Source organism: Ambystoma mexicanum, chromosome 5q (genome assembly GCF_040938575.1).
Source record: "Ambystoma mexicanum isolate Mex_15411 chromosome 5q, UKY_AmexF1_1, whole genome shotgun sequence".
In the NCBI taxonomy this organism is placed as follows: Eukaryota; Metazoa; Chordata; class Amphibia; order Caudata; family Ambystomatidae; genus Ambystoma; species Ambystoma mexicanum.
The window spans coordinates 524,302,523-524,329,484 of record NC_090933.1 but is presented as its reverse complement, the minus strand read 5'-3'; the positions used below and the strand labels follow the sequence as shown (position 1 = coordinate 524,329,484).

At 48.3% G+C, this 26,962-nt stretch overlaps 1 protein-coding gene across 1 annotated transcript in view; it reads left to right on the top strand.

The window, feature by feature from the left end:
* The window catches only part of PRKDC (protein kinase, DNA-activated, catalytic subunit), a 3,362,625-nt gene that overhangs the window by 1,751,329 nt on the left and 1,584,334 nt on the right, over nt 1-26,962 (top strand). Inside the window, exon 45 of the mRNA XM_069621025.1 lies at nt 3,522-3,594. Coding sequence (XP_069477126.1) covers nt 3,522-3,594 — 73 coding nt within the window. The remainder of the gene's footprint in view (nt 1-3,521; nt 3,595-26,962) is intronic.

The window sequence follows — 26,962 nt, the reverse complement described above, 5'->3', positions numbered from 1 at the left end:
TGAACTAGCCCGCACACAATCCCCCTCCCCCTGTGAACCCCTCAGCACACAATCCCCCCTCCGCCCTTTGAACTCCTCAGCACACAATCCCCCTCTCCCCTTTGAACTCCACAGCACACAATCCCCCCCTGCCCCCGTGACACAACAGTGCAAGTGGGTCCATGTGCCCAGGGCTCGGCGCGCTTCCCACGTCCGGGTCCCTCTGGTGAGCGGCATGGGATATTGCGCAGGGAACAGCACCTGGGCAAAGCCTCCAGGGATCCCTCTGTGGGTGTTGTAGAGGTAGATGGAATATCTCCTGAAAACTGCAGCTGCTGGCGCAGCAGATTGTTTGCCTCCCGCATCTGCTCAGCATGTGCAGATTGACCCTCACACAGCTCGCGTACTCTTTGTCCAAATCCTGTCAGGGCCGCTGTACAGCCCTCCACCACTCTACAGGTGCGCGCATTATCACGTGCCATGGTCTTGGCAGGATTGCGTATGGCACGGCTTATTGCCTTGTCCTGGCGGTTGTGCTCAGCCGACATGGCCTCAATTCTCAGCTGTCGAGCCTCTTTCACATCCAGCAGCCCCATTACAGCAGGTCCTGTGACGATTGGACTGACAGGTCTGCGCGGGGTGGCAGGGAAGCTGTTGGGGGTCATGGTGGCATCTATGATGGGGCTGCTGCGGTTGGATGAGCTGCCTTCAGCGGAACCATAAGAAGGTGTCCACATCAGACACAGGTGTGCGGGCACGACGTACACGCACAGGTACATGGGGAGTGTGTGCTTCCACTGGCACCTGCTCTGGGCTCCCTTGGGTTGTGCCCATCTCATGAGTGGCACTGTGGTTGGCTGAGGACACCAGTGCAGTGTTTCATACCGCAGTGGATTTGTGGCCCTCATCCGAGATAGACCCACTGGTGGCTCCCTCCACATCCTGAATGCCTTGTGGACATTGCGCCGGTCTGAGTGGAGTGACGTAGGATGTGTCCTGCGTCTTGCCTTCTCATGCCGGTGCCTTTGCGGGGTGGTGGTGCTCGTTGATGCGCGTCGGGACATGCGGCTGTATGTGGATGCTTCTTCCCCATCATCATTGCCCAGAGATGATCGCTGCATGCCTGTGGGGTACATAGGATGTTGTATGAGTTGAGGGCAGCTTACATTTGTATCCTGCATTTCATGCCTTACAATGGGGTAGGGCACAGTGTCTATCATCCTTGCCCATTGCATATTAGTCAGTCAGTCCCCATGTTGTGATTGGTGGAACGTGCTACAGGGAAGGGACATTGCTTGGACATGTTGGTGTGACATCTTCAGATGTCTGTTGTGAATGCATTGCTCCCATGTCGCTGTGCGTGGGGGGGCTATTATACGCACCCACACATCATTTTGCTGTGCCATGCCCATGGATGCCTTTTCCTTGGGGCTTAGGTTGATACATTTTAGGTACTTATGGGACCAGGGGGCGCTAGGTTATGGAGGTACGAGGGGGAATTTATGGGTAGCTGCGGTGCGTCACATGCATTGCAAACGCATACTGGGATTGGAGGGGTGGGCCTAACATGATTATGCAGTTTTCAAGGGGGGGGTCTGCTCACCTGCAGCCTCCTGGGTACCGGTGCCTGCCTCTGCTCCACTGACTCCCTTGATTGTGCCCATGTCTATCAGGGTGGTCATCTGCTCCTCCCAAGTTGTCAACTCGGGTGGTCGCGGTGCTGGCCATCCTCCAGTCCCCATTCTCTTGCTCCTGTGCTGGGCCAGGAGACCACAAAAACGGACCCGCATGTCATTCAGCTGGTTGAGGCAATCCTCCCCATCCCTGGGCACACAGCCCACCGCTGACACCTTCTGGCTCACTTGTCTCCAGATCTGTGCTCGCCGCTGGGCACTTGCCTTGCGCTGCTGTGGGCCATACAGCTCTTCTTGATGTCCCAAAACCTCCTCAACAAGTATGGAAAGCTACTGACCTGTGAACTTGGGTTTTCGCACCCTGTTCAAGGCTGACTTGCCCTTGGTACGTTCCTATGACATTTTCCAAGCTTTAGAGGAGTGGATGGCTTACAGGGGCTGCGATTCTCTGGGGATTGGGATTTCCAAGATGGCCGCTGCTTTATTTCCTGTTCCAGCGGTGATGCGTTTCCTGCGGCGCTATTAGCACCGCAGCTCGACGGTAGCGCAATTTGCACTGGATTTACAGGTTCATAGCCACTCTTTCCACCGGGCACTATTTGCGTTCACGCCATGGCTGTGTGTGCCGACTCATGATCTGGCGTTGTTTCAGCCAGACATCGTGGCATTAGCGCAAATAGCGCTCGACGGAAAATACGCTGGGATACCGCCCAACTCGTGAGGAGGCTAAAAGTAAAGTGCAACTAACTTTGTCTTACAGATAGCCCAGGTGGAGGAATCTTCATACAGTATTGCATTTTTACACTAAAGAAAGCATTCTGCCAATGTTCAAAGTATTAACTGCATTCCTTCATCAATGTCTATGAGGTTAAACATTGCCTAGTGATGTAATGCTTTTTAATAACTGTCTGCAGTTGGTGCATTATTACTGAATTATAAGGGTAACTGTGTACCACATAGAATTGAATATATTGAGTTAACTATATGATTAGATTTCTGAGCACCAGGTGAGTCTTATTTTTTGTGTATATCTACATGACTTTTTATCCCTTAATAAAAGAATTGTGTTAGCACATAACATAGTGTGTATAAATTCCTTTGTGAGGGATTGGGGTTTCACTGTACCTAAGAACCAGCCTGCATCACCTCCCTTGAGTCTCAGCCTTGGCTGATCGTCCATTGCTACCAATTGAGAGCATGTAACCATGTAGTGGGTAGTAGTACAGACAACCCTCTCCAGTCTTTACAGAAGGCCATGGCCAGTGGCGCCGAACAATATACAGTGGGCAAAGGCCGTGGCCACTGGCCATGGCCAAAGGCCAGTGGCACCGAAAAAAATACACAGTCGGCCACAGCCGAAGGCTGTGGACAGTGGCGCTGAAAATGATAGTGGGTATAAAAAAAACCTATGGTATAACAAAACCCTTGAAATTCAAGGAAAACAAAATTTAGTTGAAGTGCAGTTAAGGTGAGTAAACTTAACACTACAAAACCCTTGAAATTCAGGCATTGGGAAATTCCAAACCGGCTTAACTCTGCACGTTCCCGTTGCAAAGCCCAAGAGCACATATATATTATAAGAGAAGGAATTTACAATGCCATATAAAATAGCATTACGGGGCATATGGCATTATGGAGGAGATCAGCTGGAATGCGCTGAATTAAGCCAGTCCTGAGTTTCCCAGTGCGCTGAACTTCAAGGGTTTTGTTGCATTAAGTTTACTCACCTTAACTGCAGAAAAGTTTCCGGAAGAGCACCTGTGCTGCGAGAAGGATATCAAAGATGAGGAATCCATAATAGAAATATCTGTCGGACATAACATTACTAAAAGATAAGTAATTTGTTCTTTTGAAACCTTCTCTTCTAAAACATGTCCCAGTGACTGATTTGATCTGTTGTATTTATAGGTTCCCATGGAGCGAAAAAGAAAGTATCTCGCCATTCGGAAGTTAGCAAGAGATGCATCAAGTGGCGACGTGGGTATGTCATCGAAAATGCATAGTTTTCTTTGGTTTTTACATCTATAGCAGCAAGTGCATGCCTCACTGAACTACAATCTATTTTACAAACTACTTTGTCACATACCTACATTATGAGGCAATATCTTCAAATGTACCCTATAGCATCGTATCATACATAGGCTATCGGGGGGTGGGAGGGCTGGAGGTGGCCCGAAGGAATGCAGTGCAACAACAGCCATAGGTCTTCAAACCAGGGGGGTGCGGCCACATTCCCGGGTGGGGGGAGGCGCGAGTCCCCAGCCTGAAATGAAAATAAATGTAAAAGATTTTTATTTTTTTATTTTTTTAATGGAGGAAATGGACATTGGCGGCTCACAGGGTCGGATTGGACCATAAAACTGTCTCGGGCACCAATGAAAAAGTGGCCCACCATTGCAAATGGCAATTAATTTCTTTAATGACAGACAGTTTGAATAGTACCCAAGGGGATGTTTTTTGTTAAAATGTAAGCAAATTGTGATATTTAAGGATTATTTATTCAGCAACAATGGTCAAAACTACTAACTGCATAATGAAGTAACTCAAACTTGCCCACACTTGCCTTTTGCGTTTTTGGTTCGGGCTTTGCCCTATTGCCCTATAGGGCAGTCTGAGCGGCTCATCCATAATGGGCAAGGGGGCATCGACCCAGTGGCCCACTTGCCCATTATGGTGGAGCCGAGGAGCCAGCCCAGTGAAACACTGAGCACTCCTTCAGCTGCTTTTTCCAGCTGAGGGAGTGCTCCTGGGCTGGCTGAACTGTCAAAGGGAAACACTGTTTCAAAACTGTCCCTTTGACAGTTCAGTTCCCCAGCCGCACATGCTCACTGAGCCATGCAAGACTGGGGGCGTTTTTGCTTCACAAGCCTGGTATAGCTCATTGGAAATGCTGGCTGGGGAACTGCATATCTGTATGTGCGAGGGGGAGCTCCTGCAACTCCTTGAACATACGGACAGAGCAGCCTGGAGCAGGGCATTCCAGCACCTACACGCAGGCCCCTGCACACATGTGGAGGAACCAGGAAGCTCTTTCTTCCCGATTCCTGTTCATGATGCAGGAGCTGGGTCACTGGGGAGGAAACTTCATGACCGGGGCAGAAGGTACGTTTATGTTCATTTATTTTTGTTCATGTATGCTTTTGTTATGAATGAGTGTATGATGATGGGTGCTCATGTGAATGATCAAGTGCTTGCTGTGTGAATGTGTGTGTGTTTGTGTTGGTCCGTGGGGCGGATTTTGGCAAGTGGGGGTGGAGCGCTGTACAACAATGGCATTTTAAAAATGCCTTGGTTGCACAATCCCCCTACCCACCTGCCAAAATCAGCTCTCCTTCTGAGGCGCTGTGGAGCCCAGGAGGCAGGGATGGTTTTTTTTATTTTTTTATTTTTTATTTTTATTTTTTTACTGGACATCTATCATGGATGTCTAGTCAAAAATATCCTGCCTGACCCCTGGGCCCCCTGCGCCTTGCATATACACATAATCATGTTGATTGTGTTAGGCACTGTGGGGCCCAGGGGACAGGGATGAAATCTTTTTGCTGGACATCTATTGTAGATGTTTAGTAAAAAATATCATGCCTGCCCCAGCGCCAATTGCAAACTGTTAGGCTTTTTACCCAATTTTTTTTAAAAGTCTACTCTAAAATGCAACATTTTAACCCATTATTTAAAACAATTCTCAGAGGGGTGAGGGGGAACCTCCAGATCCCTCCATTATTGTTTCAGGCTCTTTGTTGCTATGGCATATCTTGAGGAAATATGTATGCCCATCCGCTTAAAAAAATTCAGCAGCCGTCACTGGCCCTGGGACTGTGATGGGAGCAGGATGAGTGGGAGCCATGGGATAGTGGTGGGAGCAGGGTGGGGAGAGCCAAGGGTCTGTGGTGGGGCGCACAAGATTTTGCTGCATTGACAGGGATTCCAGAGAGGAGTCCTCTGTCAGCTAGGCAGTGCTTCGCAACCTGTTTATTTGAGGTGAGTGTTCCAGAGGTGAGTTCCCATTGCTTCTGTAGAGCTGTACCGCCTCCCATTGGTTGTTTATATTTACTGCTGTGCAATCTTGTTCATGAGCATATGAATGCATGAAAGATCCAATGCTAGAGAAGGAACAAGTTACTTACTTGTAACTCCTGTTCTCCTGCATTATCATCATTCATGGATTCACAAACGACCCTCCCTCCTCCTCCTCTGGCCATCTTCTTGGTTTTTAATGCCACGTTACGTGCGCTTACAAATCTGAAGATATGAACACGGCGGCCTGGAATACCCTGATATATACTTCTACTACTTGGCAGCCCAAGTGCAATATATAGCTGGGTGGAACACCCCTCCCCCCACTCCCATCTAGCTAAAGTTATCACTAACCCTGATGATGCGATGGGTTTCATCTGGGGTAACAGGGAACCGACTCAGAGGTAAGAGATTCAACCCATAGCTGTGACATGCAGAGCCTGGGAGCAGATTAGTCAACTACTAGGATCATCCCCCCATTACCTAACGGACCTCCCGATATACAATATAGTGGGGATCCCGCTCACACATGAAAGATCCTTTAAAGATCAATTAAACAAACTGGGAGTACGGTCCCTGGTCGATCTGACATAAGACGGACGCTTAGTGCTATGGGTGGAGCTAAAATCGAGGGGAGAACACAATGCAGTAACATTGCTTCACTATTATAGACTCGGGGGAATACTGAAGACCAAGTGGCCCGATTTCCCGTAGGCCCCAACCCTGCATCCGGCACAACAGTATATGATCAATCCTCTAGCTACCGGTAAACTGGTCTCAACTATTTATAAACTTGCTAGAAGTGGGAGGGAGGTGAAGAGCCTGGCCTAGAAGACCACGTGGGAGACATCGCCAGGGGAGTCACTGAGCGAAAACCAATGGAAACTTGTCTGCATGCAAACCCTCTATATATCATTCAACTGTCACCATAGACAATACATTATAAATTCTTACATCAAGTCTACTACTCCCCCCTTAAACTGAGAAGATTCTTCCCCGAGAGGTCATCTGCCTGTAAAAGATGCGGCACCGAACTGGCTGACTTTATTCATGTTGCCTGGTCGTGCCTCAGCTTAAGATCTTTTTGGGAGGACATAAGAGCAATGGTAGAGGTGCTGCCCTCAACACTGGAGTATTAACCAAAACTCTGGCTACTGGCACTGCTTGAGAGAGTAACCCGCACCGAAAAAAACCTACTGGGGATGGCCTCAGGGATAGCCAGGTATTTGGTGGCAAGTTCATGGGGGAAGCCCAATCCTCCCACATTTACAAGATGGCGGGAAAGCATGAACGAAGGGAGTCCAAATGCGCCTCTTCTCTCCCCTCTACCAGTCACCCTTTTGCCTATTGGCCCCCTTTTAGACAATACCAAATGGACGTAGCCTTGCAACACTATCTCCAGTGTCCCCCCCTTGAAACTGACATAATGGCATCCCCATGGTTGCCCCCCCTCCCCAGTGCGATTACAAGGGCGTATAGTCCCCCCTGCAACAACCAGCTTGGATGCTCTATTGGTGTGATATCAAACAATGCCTCAGATGTAATCTTGCACTGGTCATGTCATTGGGAGTGGGATGGGAGGGCCATGGAAGGGGGTAGCACTCTTGGGGTAATGGGTGTCCTGTTGAAGTTTTTCTTTTTCTTTTTTGCTTTTGATTGTAAAACAATAAAGACAGTTTTAAAAGAAATCTGAAGATGGCCACCAGGGATGGAGCTAAAGAGGACTGATGTAATTGGCTGGGGCTGTATGATCCAAAGTCACATTGATAGGCTATATAAGTGCCAACCAGTTTTTAAGTTTTAAAGCAAAACTGCTTTAATATTATTGAGGATTCTCAGCCTGACGACAGGGAATATTCATGAGCATGTGAATCCATGAAACATACCAATACTGGAGAACAGGAGTTACAGGTTAGTAACTAGTTCCATCTAACATACTTCCTATTCCAAGAGGTCGAGATCACACAAGGATACTTTTTGTGGGAGAAATGCAAAAAGGTCTACGCAACCTCTGCAAGGGATGCCATGGCATTGGCATCAGCTGCAGCGTTGACCTCTACCTCTGCATCTTTGTCGACGATGGCTATGCATGTCTGATCTACTTCCCCGTCTAGGACTCCATCAACACCCCAGGGCAACTCAACATCCACGACTTGATCGACGGTTCGAGGCAAGTCTTCATCCACAACTCTGTTGATGATCCACAAGATCAAACATACCACACCATTGACAATCTTGTCGACTACTAAGTCTCTGTACCAGCAATCGTACGATTAGTCAATAATTAACACCTCCTCGTTGTCCGTGGCATGCGCCCTGCATTCGCCTTCAGCACTGGCAGCCTTACGCAGGCCTCCATGCCATTTTCCTCTGGCCCGTGGTGTGACTCCTGCTGTTCCGAGTCTGTACGCGATTCCGCCAGAGGATATTATTCAGGGCTCCCCTGACGCCGACTTTGAGGAACCAGAAGGAGATTTTTCTGATTACGACATGCAAGGTGTATATTCTAGTTCCAGGTAGGCAATGCCTCTCCCTAAAACGTTCCGGTGCCAGTAGGACTTCCTCTTGCAATTCCAGCTGGTCTGTCTCCCAGTCGAGTTCATACTCCTTAAGGTACTTCCTAGAGACCTCTCCATTGGACATTTTGACCACTCTGTAGTCCTTGTTGACAGAGCTACAACAAAGGTTGTCAGGTCCATCTAGGCCTCAACACAAATACCCATATGGGTCATTCATTGCACCTCCTCATCAAGTGCACCTGCTCATCCTCCCACGGACCTGCTGCCACCTGTCTCTGTGCTCAACCTTACAGACACTGAATCAGAGGATGACGTATCACAAGGGCAGAACACTATTCCCCCCCCCCCACCACCACCATCACCATCATCATCACCACCTCCTTCTTCAAGCTCTGATGTGAAGAGCCACAAAAATGCTGGCTTAGTTCTTTCCTCTACCAGTGCCGAGAGCAACCCAGGAAATTTGTTGTCGCTATTATTCAACGGCAGGAAAACACATGGGAAGGATGGCCTGTTGACCATGACCAATCCATCCTCTGCGTTTCCTAAAAAGGAGAGGTTTCATAAGAAGTACAATGTCCCAGATTCTGCACCTAAATGCCTCCGATCACAACCCAGCCCGGACTCTGTGGTGTTCGCAGCAACCCGTAAACGCTCCGCCAATCCTTCCTCTCCATACTCTGTCCTACCCACACCCACGACCCCCCCCCCCACCCACATCCCCAACATAAACATACCCTACTTACCTTTTCTTCACGCTGTGTCCCTGTGGGGCCGGTTCCCTTTCACTTCCGTGATCGGGAACCAGTCTTTTTTATTATTTATTTATTTTTACAGGCAGCTGCAGGGGTTACCCCCGCTCACTATACTGTAAAGTATAGTGAGCAGGGAGTTGCGGGGACACCCTCGCAGCCAGCCCCCGTTTTTTTCTTTTCTTTTTTTCTCGGGTGTGCTGCGGGGCTGTCCCCAACATCTCGCTCACTACACCACACAGAGGTGTTCAGACCTTTGGTGGTATGCATTTTCGATCTTTTTGTACAGTCGGACCTTTTTTTCAGTCCGATCGTACAATTCCCTTTCACCATGTTTCGGGAGTGTAAGGCTGCATCTGAATATCCGTGTCAGTTGATATTCCAGACACTGACGTCATACAACTGGGTAACGGTGCTGTCGTACGCAGACAAGGCTGACTTAAGGCTACCAACTTCCATCCAGAAGTTCAAGCGAAGGTGGTAGACATGCGCTTTAATGGCGTTGATTTGTTTGGCAAGAAGGTGGATGACACTCTGCAAACCATAAAGGTGGACAATGAGACAGCACATTCACTCGGCACGGTGCAGCAATGCTGCCATTCCTTTCGATCTTGAAAATCCTTTTCTGAAGAAAATAAAGGGACTACAGGCCCTCATAATGGTCCCCATCATAACGGTCCCAGACCTACTCAGCGTTGGACAGCTATAAGACAAAGTCCCATTATTTCCGGGGAAACTAACTTAACTTTATTCGGCCATAAACCCATCAAAGTTCACATATACATCATAATCATCAATCCATACATTATACAAGAAAGTGACTGGAGCCAAAGGGGTCCTCCATGGCTCGGTATAGAAGTTTACATAGTATCTGTCCCCAGCCTGTACAATTCACAGCTAGCCCTGTACATAGGGCACACATTTATGCGCTTTGGGGGCACTACAGCATCCATTTGTGGGCCCTGCAACTCTAGTTCCTAAGGGGACTGATTTGGATCCAGAGAGTATTGGGGGAAGTGGCCCAGGTCCCAAGGGGAGCGTAAATCTTATGCGGTGTGCAGACCTATAGAAGGGCGAAGCGCTGATTGTAATCAGGCTATTGGGCTTTGGGCGACATCTCAGGCCAATTCCAAGCAGATCAATGACCATTCTAGGATTCCTTCATTCAATGCAGATAAGGGCATAAGGACTGCCCTCCCCATAGTACTGTCTTTTAGTGCTTACAATGTCCTCTCTGATCAGGGAGCGGTATCCGTATACAGTTCTCAGCCAATGGGTGCATTTGTGTGTCAAAGAATCTCTGGGGTCAAGTTTGTTATGAGAACCTATGGGAAGGATGTGCATAAATACTATGCCCTTCCTTTGGGACCCCCTCTTGTTTGGACACTCCAGAACACAGGCATGCAGATTTTGCCACTTGGGGATGTGGCGGTTTGATACACTGCCAGAGGGTAGGTCTAAGGTTACTCTATGCCAGCCTTCATTGGCTCCTCCCCATGAGTTACTGCCCCACAGATTAGGGAAGGCCCCCTTGAACAGACTCCCCTTTAGCCCCACAGTGGATCGACATCAGCCTGGGGGGACTTGGGTGGAGTGGGTTATGGGGCTTGTGCCTGCATCTACTAGGCCCAGGGACCACTTTACGATGACAGCTTCAGTAAATACCATGAAATCGTTCCCGTTGAACAGGGGCACCGGGAATTTCCTTCCCAACTGATTCAGGACCCCTTTTGTGGATGACATTACTTGGATGTTGATCTCCCCGGGGGACCTCTTCTGGTACCTGAGTAATTTTGCCGGATCAATATCAACAGTTTCTTTATACGCCAGTTCGGACATAACCAGTGGGCAGTTGCAGCCCTGGGCTGTTTCCTCAGGGATAGAAGCCAAAGGGGAGATGGGAAAGGCTTCTGGGGGAACTAGTCCGTGGACCACAAGCATCAGCTGCTTGTTGGACAGGGTCTTCCATGATACTGAAGGAATTAATCCACAGAGGCAAAGGCCTCTTCGCATGTGGAACTTTTCCAAGGGGGCTGGATGTTATGTTAGAGTTAGTGGGTACCGCACTTAACTACGGAAAAATGACTGCAGATGCAGCATGGACTAGATTGTCTGTTTTTGGAGGGCACTTTGCTTGGGGCAGGTTCTCTGGAATCTCAGAATGGCTCTTCTGAGGACGACATGCGGTGGTAAAGGGGAGGGAGGAAGGGAAGGCGGATGCATTAGTGGGCAGCAATGCTAGTGCAGATGGTAGTTCATGAGTTCCCAAAGAAACATCCACGGCCGACCACATCATTTTGAGTACATGTCATTGCAGCATAGTTGTTTGCTCTCTTTAGGGCATGCCAACCAGGATTTCCTTCTCCATTGAACTCTATGTTGTGAACGACGTCATCAGCAGCAATTCCAGCATTTTTCCCCAGAGTGATCGGGGCACTTACCAGAAAATGGTTGATCAGCTTGTAGGCGTCCCCCGTAATTATTACTGAACTATTGTCTCTGGGCTTGGTATCAGTTATATCTGGGAGGTCAGAGTCAGTAGCTTCTGTTTCCTAGATAGAATTTTGCTTTTTGCAGGACAAAGTTTAGGCATATTTTGCAGGGGTGAGGGTGGAGGAGCTTACGACGTCTGTGGCCACTGCAATCGTTGTCATGTCTATGCGGGAGGAGGAGGGCAGGGAAAGATGCCAGGACAACATGTGGGAGTGTAGACTTTGTTATGGAAAACAGATTGCACGCCACTCCCTCCCCCTTACTCCTCGCTCCTCACCTTTCCTTGGTATTCTGGGGCCTATGAGCCAAAATGTTTGCATAGGTACGGCGGTGGCAAGCTGCCCCTTTGCTTGCTGAACACCCCTACGGGAGCTAAACGCCCTGCGTCCTTGGGTCCCTGCGGGCTTCGGCCCTGGCAGGCCTAGGAGCAGTTCAAGTAGGTGAAGGGGGCGTGGCCAAGCACTCCGGCACTCAGGATGACGGCAGCCTCCAGGAAATTAAGCAGTAACCCCCCTGCTGGAGCTAAACACCCCACACCCTTAGGTTCCCGCGGGCTTCGCCCCGGTGTGCCTGGGAGCAGTTCAAGCAGATGAAGGGGGCCTGGCGTAGGGCTCCGGCGCTCAGAATGGCAGCATCCTCCAGGAAATGAAGCGTTAGCCCCCTGCAGGAGCTAAACACCCCATGCTCTTGGGTAACTATGCAGCAGCTCCTCACATCCTGGAGTCATTCAACCAAACAAACCTGACCTGTCTCGTGGACAGCCCCCCAGTTTAAGACCCCAGTGGGAGGGAGGCATTGCCAATTTGTCGTCCAGTGGCATGTCATCACCACGGATGGATGGGCGTTATCCCTCATCCAGCAGGGTCATAGCTGGAGTTTGTCAAGAGACCGCCCACAATTCATCCCTCCTTTACTTAAGGTTGAGAAGCATGTATCCTTACTACTAGAGAAAAGAAGATCACTCCTGCCAAAGCGGGCTTTCAAACGGGTCCCATTATGTCAATGGGGACAGGGAGTGTACTATAGACACTTCCTGGTCAAAAACGTCTGCAGGCCCCTCTTCGACATCTGTATCCTCAACAAGGACCACAAACCTCCAGGATGGTGACGCAGCAGCATGTCTTGTCTAGCTGCAGGAGCAGGAATTCCTTGCATCCTTAGATCTAGACGATGCGTATTTCCACTTCCCAAAGCATCAGAAGCACTGCAATTACCTGCGCTCCATGGTGGCAGGTCGCCATTTCCAGTTCAAGGCCCTGCCTTCGTTCAGCCTTGAGGGTATTCACCAAATGCCTTGTCCCAGTGGTGGCGCACCCTTGTCACTCTGGCACACCCTTACGTTGATGACTGACTACCCGCCATACTGAAAGGACTATTCTGTGCTTAGTCACTAGGATTCCCTGTTCACTTTGCAAAATCCTGTCAGACCCCATCTCAGCACGCACTCTAATTGGGAGCTCATCTGGACATAAATTCTTGCATAGTCGTCGTCTTGGAGGAGAGAGTACTGTACGGAAGGCATGGTATCAATAATAGACACAGACACAATGGATACAAGTTTAGAAAACCTTTATTGGGTAATTTGGCTGGGTTTGTAGAATTTCTAACTGGCCCTAACTCTAGAATGGAAGTAATCTCAACTATTAAGTAAATAACAAACAGTCCCAGTCAGTATAGTCAACATAAAAGGCCTATACTGAGAAAACCTACCCTTACTCTCCTTCTAAAAATGTGTTAAGGAAATGCAAACGGAAAATAGTGTCTCAATAGAAATGTCACAATGGCTTTAAATTACAACTCCCTTCCCCACGTTCAGCACCACGGTGTCTAGAGAGTTTCCTACAAAGTATAGGTGGATGGTACAGTTCTTTCGTTCTTTCAGTCTTGCACACTTTGGCTTACTTGTACAGGTTAACAGTTCAGGCTTGGGCTTCAAGATTCTAGTAGTTCAATCACTTCCTTAGACTTCGTCCGCCTCGTCATAAATATACTGTTCGACTTTTGACCTTTACTGTAAAGGCTTCCTTATGCTGGGCTCGAGCCTGTCTTTCACCTCGTGGGGGTTCCTTTCCCCAAGTTTTGTCCCAGGAGTCTTTTCACTGTCGAAGACTTTCGAAACTGCAAGGATTTTACATAGACCTCTGCATGATCACTTTGACCTCTCTTTCACTGATTGCCCGACCTTATTCCTCATCTTCCTCAGCTCAGTAGTGTTGCCAATGTAACACGGGGAGGAAGTTTAGGAGCTGTAGTTCTCCATAAAGTAAGTAGGGATAGGGGTTAGATGGGTTGTGGAAATAGGGAGATACCATGTCTCGCCATCAGGTGTTTCTTCCCCACTGCCCCAGGAAACTCTACCCAGGTGATCCTCCCTCGCTTGCCCACCCCAAGGGTCAGGATCCAAAAGCGATGGCCTTTCCCTGGCCACCTTAGTATGGGATCCCTGGGGACTAGGTGGTGAAACAACCTTTGGTTTTTCACAGTACGGTCTGTTCTTGCCCTGGTTCTCTAACTCTCCCGGGTGACGACTGCCTTGGTCCGTCTCATGATGTCCCTCTTCCTCTACTTCAGCATTGCAGGCTCTGCATGTGGCCTCTCCAGGAGTTCCTCTATGCATGGTAGCAGCAGTCCTTGGGATCCTGGGAGGACAAGATTCTTTTGATGCTACACTTCAACGCTGGTCGTCGGTCCTTCACGTTCAGGGTGCTTTTTTTTGCCTGACTTAGCAAGTCACTCTCAGAAAGGAAGGCTGGAGGGCTGGGGTGTGCATACAGGGAAACTGCATGCCAGAGGACTCTAGACACAGGAATAGAAGACTCTTCATATCAATCTTTTGGAACTGTGGGCATTGTGTTGGCCCCTAAATCCTTCCTACCACAATTTCATGTCCAGGTTATCTGGAATTTCACCGACAACACCACCACAATGTTCTAGATCCTCATGCAAGGGGGCACCAGATCGCTCTCCCTGTCAGCGAAGGCCCAGGCCCTGTGGCGCCGGGCATTGGATCAGAACATGTTCCTCATTCCTTTCCACCTGCCAGGTGTTCAGAACACAACGGTTTCCCTTCCCAAGGCTCATATCTGCCTAATTTTCCATCAATGGGGCACAGCGGACATCGACCTCTTCGCCATCCATGGCAACAAGACTTGTGTGGCCTTTGCCAGCAGGTTCCATGACCCAGCGAGCCTGGTGGATGCCTCCACGGTCTTCTGTGAGGGAAAGTTCCTGATGGCTTTCCTCTGATTCCCCTTGGTGTCTCAGGTGTTAAATGTTTTCAGACAACATCAGTGCAGGCTTTTCTTGGTAGCCCAAGCCTCGCTGAGACAGTTCTGGTACTCTGACCTCCTCAGCCTGTCTTCCACCCTGCCGATGAAGCTGCCTTCTCTGTGCGATCTTCTGTCCAGGAGCGATGGCGCAGTGTTGAACCACGATCCGCCATCACTGAATCTGACGGCCTGGCCCCTATGCTCCTAGAATTCGGTAATATTGCGCTACCGCAAGAATGGTAGGACATTCTGGCGAGTGATTGCTCTTCTTCCATGCTTGCCTTTTACATGAGAAAATGGAAAGCTTTTTTCTGCTGGTGTGTGGGTCAGGGCCCTGACCCTTCTAACGTACAACCTAAAGATGTCCTACTATATCTGCCATCCCTGGCTATGGCGGATCTGGTGCATTCCTTCTTCAAAGTGCACCTTATGGCTTTCTCACGCAATACTCATTCCTCTTCCACACCTTTGTGGTTGCACAGCTTGGTGACAGAGTTCCTTAAAGGGCTGTTCTGTTCCTTGCCGCCTGTCCGGCGACTTTCCTCAGCCTGGGAGTTTAATGTCATCCTCTCCAAGCTCATGTGCCCTCCCTTTGAGCCACTGCATAAAGCCTCTCTCAAGTCCCTGTCCATGAAGACTACTTTGTTGGTTGCCATTAACTCAGCAACACATGTAGGTGAAATTGAGTCTTTTTCCTGTAAGCCTCCCTACTCGGTTTTCCACAAGTCCAGGGTAGTGCTAACCCTTAGTTAATGCCCAAGGTTCATAAAGGTTCAAGTCCATCTGCCCCTATGGCCTTGTTGGTAGGTAGTGTCTTAATCACTTGTTCTAGCTCTTCTAACGTCACTGGAGCCTCTAGGTTCTTCCTTTCTGTTGCATCAAGTTTGGACAGATCAATCTCTGTTAATGCTTCTAGCACATCTAATTCTTCCCCTTCAGTGATATCTGCATACGGTTTCTTATAGTATTCAAAAAAAACATTTGTTCACTCCTTACTGAGTATCCTGTGTCTGGCCATCTGCCCCTTTCATTGCTCTAATTGCAAGTCTGGGGGTTTCACTCTTATTTAGTGTTAGGCAGAAATCTGTGCAGTTCCCTTCGGGACCACTGCAAAAAGTTTAAGACTACAGGAGTAAGCAGTAAATCCAATTGGTAGCAGCCTGCACCACCCAGATTTACTTGGTAGCTGTGGCTGAGTTTTAGGCAGAAACCTGTGCAGTTCCCTTAGGGACCACTGCAAAAGATTTAAGACTACAGGTGTTGGCAGTAAACCCACTTGGTAGCAGTCTGTACCACCCTGATTTACCTGGTAGCTGTGGCTGAGCAGTCAGACTTCCCTCAAGAAGAGTTAGGCAGTATGCAGAGTATACACAATAGGCACTCAGATACAATAGTACAAGCAAACACTGACCAGAGCTTTGGTATCAAAGTATATAATTATTTATTTAAAAACACAGTTTGAAACACTCCAGCACTCTTATTGTAAAATATTCTAAACACAGTTACTAGTGTAATATATACACCCCTTTCCCTTATCAGATAAGTCACAGTAAAACACCACTTATTTTCATACAGAGGTGAGCGCTTAACTAGATTGCACTCCAATAAGTTTGTGAGAAAGGGAGGGGAAAAAAACAGAATATGGAAAGGTACACCACTCTAAGATTCAGGAACACTATAAGCAAGGCAGAAGAGCAAAAGTCTCTGGTGAGCCAAAGTCCAAAGGCTGGGCCCACTCTTAGAGAGAGCAGAGCACAAATGCGCTCAAGATCACACAGTTACACTAGGCTTAGAAAGTCTTGCAGAGGGTTCAAAAAGAGTTTAGAGAGGCTTTCGGAAAGTTTAGCCAGGGTGTCCCAGGCTAACCCAGGTTCGAAAGCCAGGGGCTAAATCTACCCCGTACAGTCGGTAGCAAGGGAAGCCAGGCGGGACACGGTACCTTAAGTGGGAAGGATCCTCCAGCGGTGGCAGTTGTTCCTGGTAGTGGGTGCAAGTTGCGGTCGTCCTCCAGGGGAAGAGAAGATCTCGACTTGGAGGAAAGATGAAGGTCGTTGTACTACCAGGGCAGAAACCAGCCGCAGAGTTTTCCGGTTAAAGGTGGTACCTTTGTTTCGCGGTCGTGGTAAAACGTGGTATCCCGGTTGCCGGGGTGCTTGGCACGGGCAAGGCGGCCATGAGGTACGTCGGGAAGGCGAAAAGATGGTGAAACTGGTTATCCCCACCAGTCAAAGGAAGAAGACTCTCCGGCGGGAGATCTCCTCTGTCGTTGGGAAAAGTGGTGAGGCGGTCCAGCAGGGCTCCACCGGTGGTGGTGTCGTGGCAGGTCGGCTCAGCTTCTCCCTCGTCGGATTCTTGGGTCCTGTGGCGACTTCTGAAGTTCCAGTCCCCAAAGCCCTGCTTTTATGCAGCAAACCCAGATTCACTCAGCCTAGCTGTCACTCAAACATGCTAAGTGGTAAGCCGGTCGGCTCACCACTTGGGCCAATCAGGATGGAGTGCGACTTGAGTTGCCTAGGCAACTCAGTCCAGGGTGCCTACATTTCCCTCCACCCCTCCTAAGTACCCCAGACAGAGTGGCACCACTTTGGAGGGCTTCTGTGGAGAAGCCCGCCAAAAAGTGGAACAAAGGGCTCGACTTGGGTTGGAGTCACAGAAGAGAACACAAACGTCATTTTAGAATCAAGTTTTGGCAAAAAACACCAACCGGAGAATTAATATTAATTAAAAAAAACGGCGGTATGTTCGAGGCTACCGTAAATAATTAAATAAAGATAGTAGCCTAAAACAATGGGAAATCCCATAGGAAAATATTCGCGGTTGAATATAAAAAGTAGTATCCACTGCCACCAGCCAAAACTCGATCAGGGGGGACGGAGACGTGCCCCCTCGACTAACAGACCCCGGGGCAATTGAATTGCCCCAGCCAGTACGTCCACAATATGATGGTTTGTACTGGTTCTGTTCAGAATTTAAGACTAGTAAAGTCAATGGTGACTTTAGATACCCTGGGAGACAGTAGTCAGTCCCAGGGTATGGAGTCTATACTGGGGGGTCACTATGACACCCCGGTATTACTACACGGAGGGTGCTGTGTAACACACATCACAAAAACACATGAAGCCCTATGGAGTAAAAGACCCCATAGCCCATTAAACACATCTAGATTCAAAGAAACACACTCAAATCATGTCCAAGAGTGAGGGTGAAAGAGTCTCACTCTTGGCAGGAGAAAAAAATAAACCCCAAAAATCCAGCAAAGCTGCTGGGGACTCACTAGGTTAGGAAATTCAGCCTAAACAGAGAATTCTCCCTAGCACTGAGCAGTCAGACTTCTCTCAAGAAGAGTTAGGCAGTATATAGAGTATACACAATAGAGCTAAAAATACAGTAGAACAAGCAAACACTGACCAGAGCTTTGGTATAAAAGTATATAATTATTTATTTAAAAACACACTTATGAAAATACACTGGCACTAATATATCAAGCAAGTTCAAACACAGTCACTATAAGTATATACACCTCCCTAGTTAATTATTCGACAAGTCTAAGTTAAGTCACCACTTATTTAGCAAAACAGAGGTGAGCGCGTAACCGTAGATGGCACTCCAATAATTTGTCTAAAAAGGGAGAGAAAAGACAGAGTGGGAAAATAACACAGTACCAACACTTTTAAGAAACCACAGCAAGTCAAGAAAGGCAGGGTCTACTGTAGAGCAAAAAGTTCATATGCCAGGCCCACTTTTGGAGAGAGCAAGGTGGAATGTGCCCAAGATCACACAGTGGAAATGAAAGTCTTTGCAGAAAAGTCAAAAAGAGGTTGGATCAGTTCAGAAAGGCAAAGTTAGCAGGTCTGAGGTCAACCCAGTTAGAGAGTCAAGGATTTACAGGACACCTTGGACAATCTGTTGCAAGGGAGACCAGGCGGGACACAGTACCTGAAATGGTGAGGAAGCTCCAGCGGGGGCAGTTGTTCCTGGCAGCGGATGCAAGTCATGGCTTCAAACCAGAGGAAGAGATGATCTCGACGAGGAGGAAAGCTGGAAGTCATTGCACTGCCAGGGAAGAAACCAGCCACTGAGTTTCCCTGATTAAAAGGTACTACCCTTTTATTTGCGGTAGTGGTGAAGCGTGACTATCCGGCCGCCGGGGTGTCTGGCACGGGCGATTCGACCACGAGACGATCCAGGAAGGCGAAAAAGGTGAACTGGTTGGTCCCACCAGCTCAAAGGGAAGAAGACTCTCCTGGAAGAAGATCTCCTCTGTCGTCGGGGAAGTGGTGAGTTCGTACAGCAGGGCTCCAACAGTGGTGTCGTCCTTGTAGATGACTCAGCTTCTCCCTCTTCGGATTCTTTAGGTCCTGTGGCAACTTCTGAAGTTCCAGTCCCCAAAGCCCTGCTTTTATGCAGCAAAACCCCCATTCATCAGCCAGGCTGTCACTCAAACATGCTAAGTGGTGAGCCAGGTGGCTCACCACTGGGCCAATCATACAAGAGTGCAACTTGAGTTGCCAAGGCAACTCAGTCCAGGGTGCCTAATCCCCCTCCCACACATCCTGTTGACCCCAGACAGGGTGGCACCATTTGGAGGGGTTCTGTGGAGAAGCCTGCCAAAAAGTGGAACAAAGGGCTCGACTTGGGTCAGAGTTTCTGACGCGAACACAAACGCCATTTTAAAACAGAGTCCTGGCAAAAATACCTAACCCGGGGAATAAATATTAAATAAATAACCTGGCGGTATCTTTAACATTGCACCAAAAAGTGGTGCGTTTAAAATCAATGGGAAAATCCCATAAGAAATACTCTGGTGGAATATTTTGCATGGTATCCACTGCCACCAGCCAGAAACTCAACAAGGGGGGACTGGACAGTGCCCCCTTGGAAAACAGACCCAGGGGCAATCGAATTACCCCTACCAGTACAATATGATGGTTTGTACTGGTTCTGTTCACAATTTGAGACTAGTAAAGCCAATGGTGACTTTACATGCCCTGGGAGACAGTAGTCAGTCCCGGGGTATGGAGTCTATGCTTGGGGGTCACTATGACACCCCTGTGTTACTGCACTGAGGGTGCTGTGTAGCACACATACCAAAAACACATGAAGCCCTATGGAGTAAAAGACCCCATAGCCCATAAAACACATTTACAGTCAAAGGACATACTCAAATCATGCCTAAGAGTGGGAGAAAAAGAGTCTCACTCTTAGCAGGAGAAAAAAATAAACCCCAAAAATCCAGCAAAACTGCTGGGGGGGCTCACTAGGTTTGGGAAATTAGCCTTAACAGAGAATTCTCCCTAACATTTAGCCATGCTAGTTATCTGCCCAGCTTGTCTCCCTCTGCATGCTGTCTCTCCACATATTTCCTGTAGTTTAGGTTGCACAGTCTCTCCCAGTGGTCCCTGCATTCCTGCTGTAATTGGCATATGGCCTCAGCTTCCTCAGGAGAACCCGTACCCTCCCGCATTTTTGTTTCTAACTCCTTCTCTGCATTTTGCAATTCCCGTATTATGCCGCCTTGTAACCCTTTCGATTTTGATATTGCTGCTCCCCTCGCTACCACCTTAAATGCCTCCCACAACGTTCCTGCTGATTCTACACTGCCAGTATTCTGTTCAAAATACTCCTGTCTTTTCTCAGATCTTCTCTGAACACTGTATCTTTCAGTGCTTTGGCCCTGAGTCTCCATGTCGGGATTCTCGCCCTAGGAGGTAAGATCTGCCACGTTACTACCAGCGGAGCATGGTCCGAGAGGACTATAGCGTTATATTCTGCCTGTGTCATTGTTTCCATTACCTCTGATCCGATGAACATATAATCCAATCTAGTGTGCAGGTTCTGTGGGGCGGAATAATGTGGGTATCCCCCATCTTGTGGGTGGTGCATTCTCCACACATCCTCCAACCTAAAATCATTTAACTAGGTATTCAGGGCCTTTGCTGCAGGGGCAGGCCTCCCGATCTTCTCGTCTGACCTATCTAACCTCGGGTCAAAGATGCAGTTGAAGCCCCCCCCATATAACTGCCCCATCCATATATGGGCTCATCTTGGCATATAGGTTCTTTTTAATAACCAGTTGTATCTTGATTCAGGGCATAGACGTTTGATGTTCAGTGCTTTACTTTCTACCATCACTCTAACACCATCCTCCCATCTTTCTCTATGTTGGACTGTAATAGCTTAAACGGGACATGTGGCGCTATTCATGTTATGTTATGTTATTTTTCATTTGTATAGCACCTTATGAAAGTCGTAAAGTGCGTGGGCGCACTAGGTATGTGTCAGCTGGTGTGGTTGTTGTATGATAGCTGCTTCTTAACGGTAGGTGTGGTGCTGAGGAGACCAATTGAATGTGTTCAGTCTGGAGGGTGGACATTCAGACTGAGTTCTGGCTGCGTTAGGCCTGAGACGACGCCTAAACTAGCCAGTGTGTGCTAGCTATCTGTGTTTTTATTAGGATGATGGGTAGTTTGATGGGTAATGTTAGTATGAGAACAGCTTTACTGAATGTGTCATAGTACTGCTGTGTTCTAGTTGAATGATGGTGTATAGGAGAGAGTAAGCATGATGACTGTGATGGAATGACTCATCTGGCATACGTTGAGTATGTTGCCCCCAGGGTTGTCCCCTTCCATTTCCTCGTTACTACCTCTTGCTTTTCTTTGTTCAGATGAGTTTCCTGTAACAGTGCAATATCTATCTTTTGTCTCTTCAGATACGTCATTACCTTATTCTGTTTAATATAAGTATATAGCCCCCTCACATTCCGAGTCACTATACTCCGGTCTCCCATTCTACCCGTTTCCTACTCCACCTGTCTCTGCCCCCACCCTCCTTTTCTTACTTTGTGGTTTGTGATTGTAGGCTCGCTCCCCCTTAACATTCTAAACTCCCTCCCCTCCCTCCACCCAAATCCCCCCCCCCCCCCCCCAAAACTGTTGCCCAGCTTCACCTTTGGATCTCAGACTACAATGCATCTAGTCCCTTCCTCAGACCACTCAAATACTCAGGGTTCTGCAGGGGGATACAGCCCTACTGGTATCCCGACTAAACTAACTACTGGGGGTGAGAACATGTTCCGACCGGGTCTCCTGCATCAACCTTTCAGATTACCACACTCTCCCACATCTCGTGGCCTTTGGTGCGCCTTTACTTTAAAGCTCCCCATATTATGTTTCATATTCTAGTCCAAAGTCAATGTCGTTGCCTATATAACATCCCCCCTCGCTCAGGCCAAAGTACTTCCCAGAAACCCCCACGTTCACTTATCCGGTCTGCTCTCTGTCTGGTCATCTGCTCCTGCCGGGCAATTCCGAGCATCAAGCCATGCCGTTGCTTCCTCCGGGGTCTTGAAGAAATGCGCCTTGTTGTTGTGCATCACTTTCAATTTCGCAGGGTATAGCAACATGTATTTATAGCCCGCCTTGCGTAGCCTCCTCTTGACGGATACATAGCTCAACCGCTGTCTTTGTACCATAAAGGTGTAGTCTGGATACACTGTGATGGTCGCGGATCCCCTGCTTATGGTCCCTCCTTCTCAAGTATCTTCTCCCTATCTTTGTAGTTCAATATCTTGGCGATGAGGGGCTGGGGAGGCACCCCCGGAGGCGGCCTTCTGGACTGGGCCCTGTGTGCCCTCTCCATGGCGAATCCCTGGGTGAGAGCACCCCCGTCTTATCTCCTGCAGCAGAATGCTCTTGATATAGTCTGTCGGGTCTGAGCCTTCTGCTCCTTCTGGGAGCCCTACGATGCGTATGTTATTCCTACGTGCCCGCCACATCCTTTTCCAGCGCACTTGTGCGCTCCGCCAGCTTCCTGACATCTTGTCGTAGTAGATTGACATACACACTGACGGCGTCTATTTTGTGCTCCAGCGAGGTCTTTAATTCCGCGATAGCTTTGTCCAGTTTGCATGCCCATGATGTCTTCAGCTCTGCTATGGCATCCTGGATCTGTTGATCATTTCGTGCCGGGGTCGCCTCACCTTTCATGTCCAGCTTCTTGGGTCTCACCACTTCCACACTCTGCGTCGATTTGGCAAAATCCTCCATAGTTGCCGGTTTCCCCCTGGTTTTGCCCACCTTAGATGCCATGTCCGCTCTCGTATTTGTGCAGTCCCGGCTACCGATGTTCGGGTCACTTATTTGTTTCCATCTCCGGACTACCAGAACTTAATCTTGTGGCGTCTGCTCCACTGTGTGTCTCCTCCGCCTTTGTTCCACTCTGGTGTAAGAGTCCTTAGCAGCGCTTCCCCTACTGCATCATTTGTGATATTGCACTCCAGCTCGCCCCTCCATTCAATTTCCCAGTCCGGTAATGGGTCCGGTTTCCTGTCCGTTTTGACTCCTGTGCAGGGATGCGCCCGGGTTGGCCGTGCCACCCCCAGTCCCAGTGCTGACTTTCCCCCCTGAGTCTCAGGTCCTGTTACAGCCCCCACACTTGACCTATGCACTGATCGCTGGGTGTTGCCAGTACATGTTTTGTTTGGCAATGGCACTGCAGGGAAACTATCTCTTCTGTCTCATGAACTGCAAATGCAAAGTGTCTTTCCCTGTACATCTCCTTGCGCTCTGCCTGCCCTTTGTGTGCATTCATTCTGGGGCCCCTTCTTCCTCGTCAGAGGCACCGGTCACTGCACTATAGTTGCAGGAGATTCTTTGTATCTCCACTTAGCCTCACGCTGCTTAGGCTCCTGTCCGTTTCGCTGTGTTGGGGCACGGACTAAACGTTTATTTCCCAGCTACAGTAGCCACATTCAGGAAGCTGAAAGTCTTTCTTTCTTTCACAGATGCCGCGCGTTGCTCCAATCTTTTTTGATCAAAGGGCGTCTTAATGCAACGGTCCGCTCCGTCTTGCATTGTCGGATTGCAGATCGCGGCAGAGTCCGCTTCCAGCCGCGACTCCGCTCACCATCTGCTGCGGGTCCCCGCTCTCATTTCCCCACAGTAGGGGTAGGACCTTCACTGAAGCCGTGCGTGCTCCACTGGTGGGGCACGCGTCCACCCCCCCCCCCCCCCCCCTGCACTGATTGCTCCTCTTTATGTCCCTGGTGTACTATGCTGCTGGGATATTTACTCCTTTGTCACTGATTTCAAAAAGAGGTATACTTCTTCACTTTTGTATATTGGTTTGACACTTTTCCCAACTTCAGGTTCACTTCCCTTCCCACTCCTGGTTTACTCTCCTGGCGGGATGTCACACTGTTTCACAAAGTTCACTTCCCCTGGTTTACTCTCCTGCCAGGATATCGCACTGTTTCACAAAGTTCATTTCTCCTGAGGGTTTGAGCCCAAGACTATTTGCCTGGTTCACTAATCTTCTAGGGCTTTTCCATTCTCCAACTACTTTCTTTGTTAGCCATGAAACAAACTTTTGTAAATATTGGCTCACCGACCCTTTCTCATTTCAGTTACTTTCTGCTTCCACTTCTTCCTTCAGATATGGGGGCCTTGACCCTTTTCCAGCACTGTTCGCACTCGAACCAATTCCTGTTGTGAAACGTTGGGTCATCGACCCTTTTTAATATTACTTGCCTCCATATCAACTTCTCAATGGTATTACTTAACACAACCTAGCATTCACCTACTCGAGCTCTGGTAACCCGTTCGCTTTCTCCCTGTCTACCAGGCGGCTTTGGTGTTCCTCGTGTCTTCCCTTCTCTGCCTTCGGTACGCTGACTCAGTTTACTTCCCATGAGCCGGAAAACTTTTGCTTTGCTCTCCTTCTCTGCTCTTGCTGCTCCGGGCCCTCAAGCAGTAATCTTCCCTTGGTTCGCCTCTCCTGCACGCCGTTTGTGTCAGACTCAGCGCTGCTTCCGACGGTCTGCTTGTCCTCTATGTTCTGACCGGCGTCGGAACAAGTCACTGACAGAGCCAGCATCTGCCTCTCTTTTCATTCTGGTGTTCTCTCAGAGGTGTCATCTATAAACTCCTGGCACGGTGTAACACTTTCCAAAGACTAGAACACAGCATTGGCTTACCACTTCTAGTCATCCTCATTACTCCATCCCTCTTCCTCGTCTCAGTACTGGAAAAGGGGGGGCACATTTGTTTGACTGGCGTAAGGTGGAATTTCTTCATCTATAACGCAATAAGCCATGTATGTATGTTGCAGCTTTGGAAATTGTGACTACAAGACTATTTTGATCTAGTATTCTTCTGTGCCTCTGGAGTTTGTCTTCCTCTAAGTGACTCTCCCGCAGATAGTGTTGAGGGGTCAGAAATGAGAGGCAGACACAAGGTGGTAGTGTTCAACATCAGACATCTGTGAGACAGGCATGGTATCAAGAGAGACGCAGACTAAAATGGGTTGGTTTGAAAACCTTTATTTACTAAGGTTCCTGGGTTGGTGTAATACCTGATAATTCCCTGAACTGATGTTTCTAATGGCCGTCGTTGTCTAAAAGTCCAAACTAAAAGTCTGTCTGTGTCTAAACCTATGCTTGCCCTCACTCTATACAAAAATGTGATGGGGAAACTTTTCAAAAATAAGAAAAATGATGGTTCAACAAAAATGGAAATCTATCAACAGTTAGACCAAATAGTACAATTAGTCTCTAGATAATCACAGGAAAGAATGTTAATTTATTCAAAAGTCATAAATCTAAAAGACAAAAATATATTCTGTTGTCGGTACAAATATAAAACACAAACCGAAAAGTGACAGAATAGTGCTCGAAGAGGGAGGGTAGTGTTAAGTTCATAGACACAGTTGATTAATGACAACTTTCGAAGCATGTGCAGTTTTTCAGTTGTCGCACTCTATAATGGAGTCTATTCCTTCTTTCTAGTCAAACAATATACTAGAACGTAGAACTCAACATGTTTCTGTTCTTTTTTGCTAATTTCGGAACATTCATTAGGAGGTTATTCACATTAGTTGCGGTAGCACTAAAACAACCAATTCGCTACATCTATTTTGAGCATATTCTTGAAGAAAAGTTTACAATGTTCTACATAGCCGTATCTGGATAAATAGCTACGCCATCTGTAGCCTTTCAGTCTATTACGCTAAATTGAGTCCACGATAAATTTGTATCTCCTTTAAACAATACATTTATCAGATTCAGTCCATAATATCATATTAAACATTGTTTGTTTATTAAGTTAATATAGCGCTTTACACCAAAGCGCTTTACAGAATAACAACAGGTACAGTAATGAATGAAGCATAATTTACAAACGTGAAACAAACCAGTGATAGAGTATTTAGAACAATTTACTCCGAGGAGGGAGGGGAAAGGAGGGAGGTGAGGGAAGGGGGGAGCCCCCAGGTGACCTCCTACACACTATGGTGGTTACATTATCCAATTTGAGGTCATCGGAAGGAGGGGGAAGGGGGAGGGGAAGGGAAGAGGAGGCAGGGGGGTGAGAGGTAGGGAAGGAGAGTCAGGGTGGAGTGGAGAAGAAGGGCTTTCAGAGAGGAGCGGAAAGATGGGTAGGTGGGGTGGAGCGGATAGAGAGAGGTAGAGAGTTCCAATGGAGGGGGGCCAAGAGTTAAAAGGAGCAGAAGCGTGAGGAGGCACAAGGGGCTTGGGGTACAGTGAGAAGGTAGAGATCGGCTGAGCGGCGAGAGCAGGAGGGATAGTAAAATGAGAGGAGGGAGGACAGATGGGGGGGCAAGGTCATGGAGAGATTTGTAGACAAGGCAGAGGAATTGAAATTTGCAATTGTGAGAGGAAGGGGAGACAGCATAGTTGAGAGAGTGAGATAGAAATAGAGTCTCGAGGTCGAAGAAGACATAGAGTGCAAATAGAGGGGTGGTAGATGGATTTTAGGGGAGTCAGGTGAGAGACAGGGAGTCCAAAGAGAAGAGAGGAGCAGTAGAAGAGACAGAAGAAAATAAGGGAGGAGATTAGGAGTTTATAAGTGTGAAAGGTGAGGGAGGAGCGGATCTTGCGGATGTTGAAGAGGTGGTGCCGACAGGCACGAGAGGTTAGAGAGATGTGGTTGGAGAAGGAGAGAGAGGAGTCAATATGGAGGCCAAGGTTGCGGGCATGGGTCGAGATGGGGAGATGGGGAGATTGGAAGGTGGAAGTGGATGAAGGGAGGAGGGGAAGGTGAGAGAGTGTTAGGAGGAAAGAAGAGCACTTCAGTCTTGTCAGTATTGAGGTAAAGAAAATGGGATGACATCCAATTTTTATGGCCGTAAGGCAGGAAGAGAGAGTGTGGTGGAGGTCAGAAGTGAAGAAAGAGAAGGAGAGAAAGAGTTGGGTATCATCCGCATAGATGTGGAGGAAGATGCCGAAAGAAGAGATGACGGGGGCGAGAAGGGAAGTATAGAGAGAGAAAAGGAAAGGTCCGAGT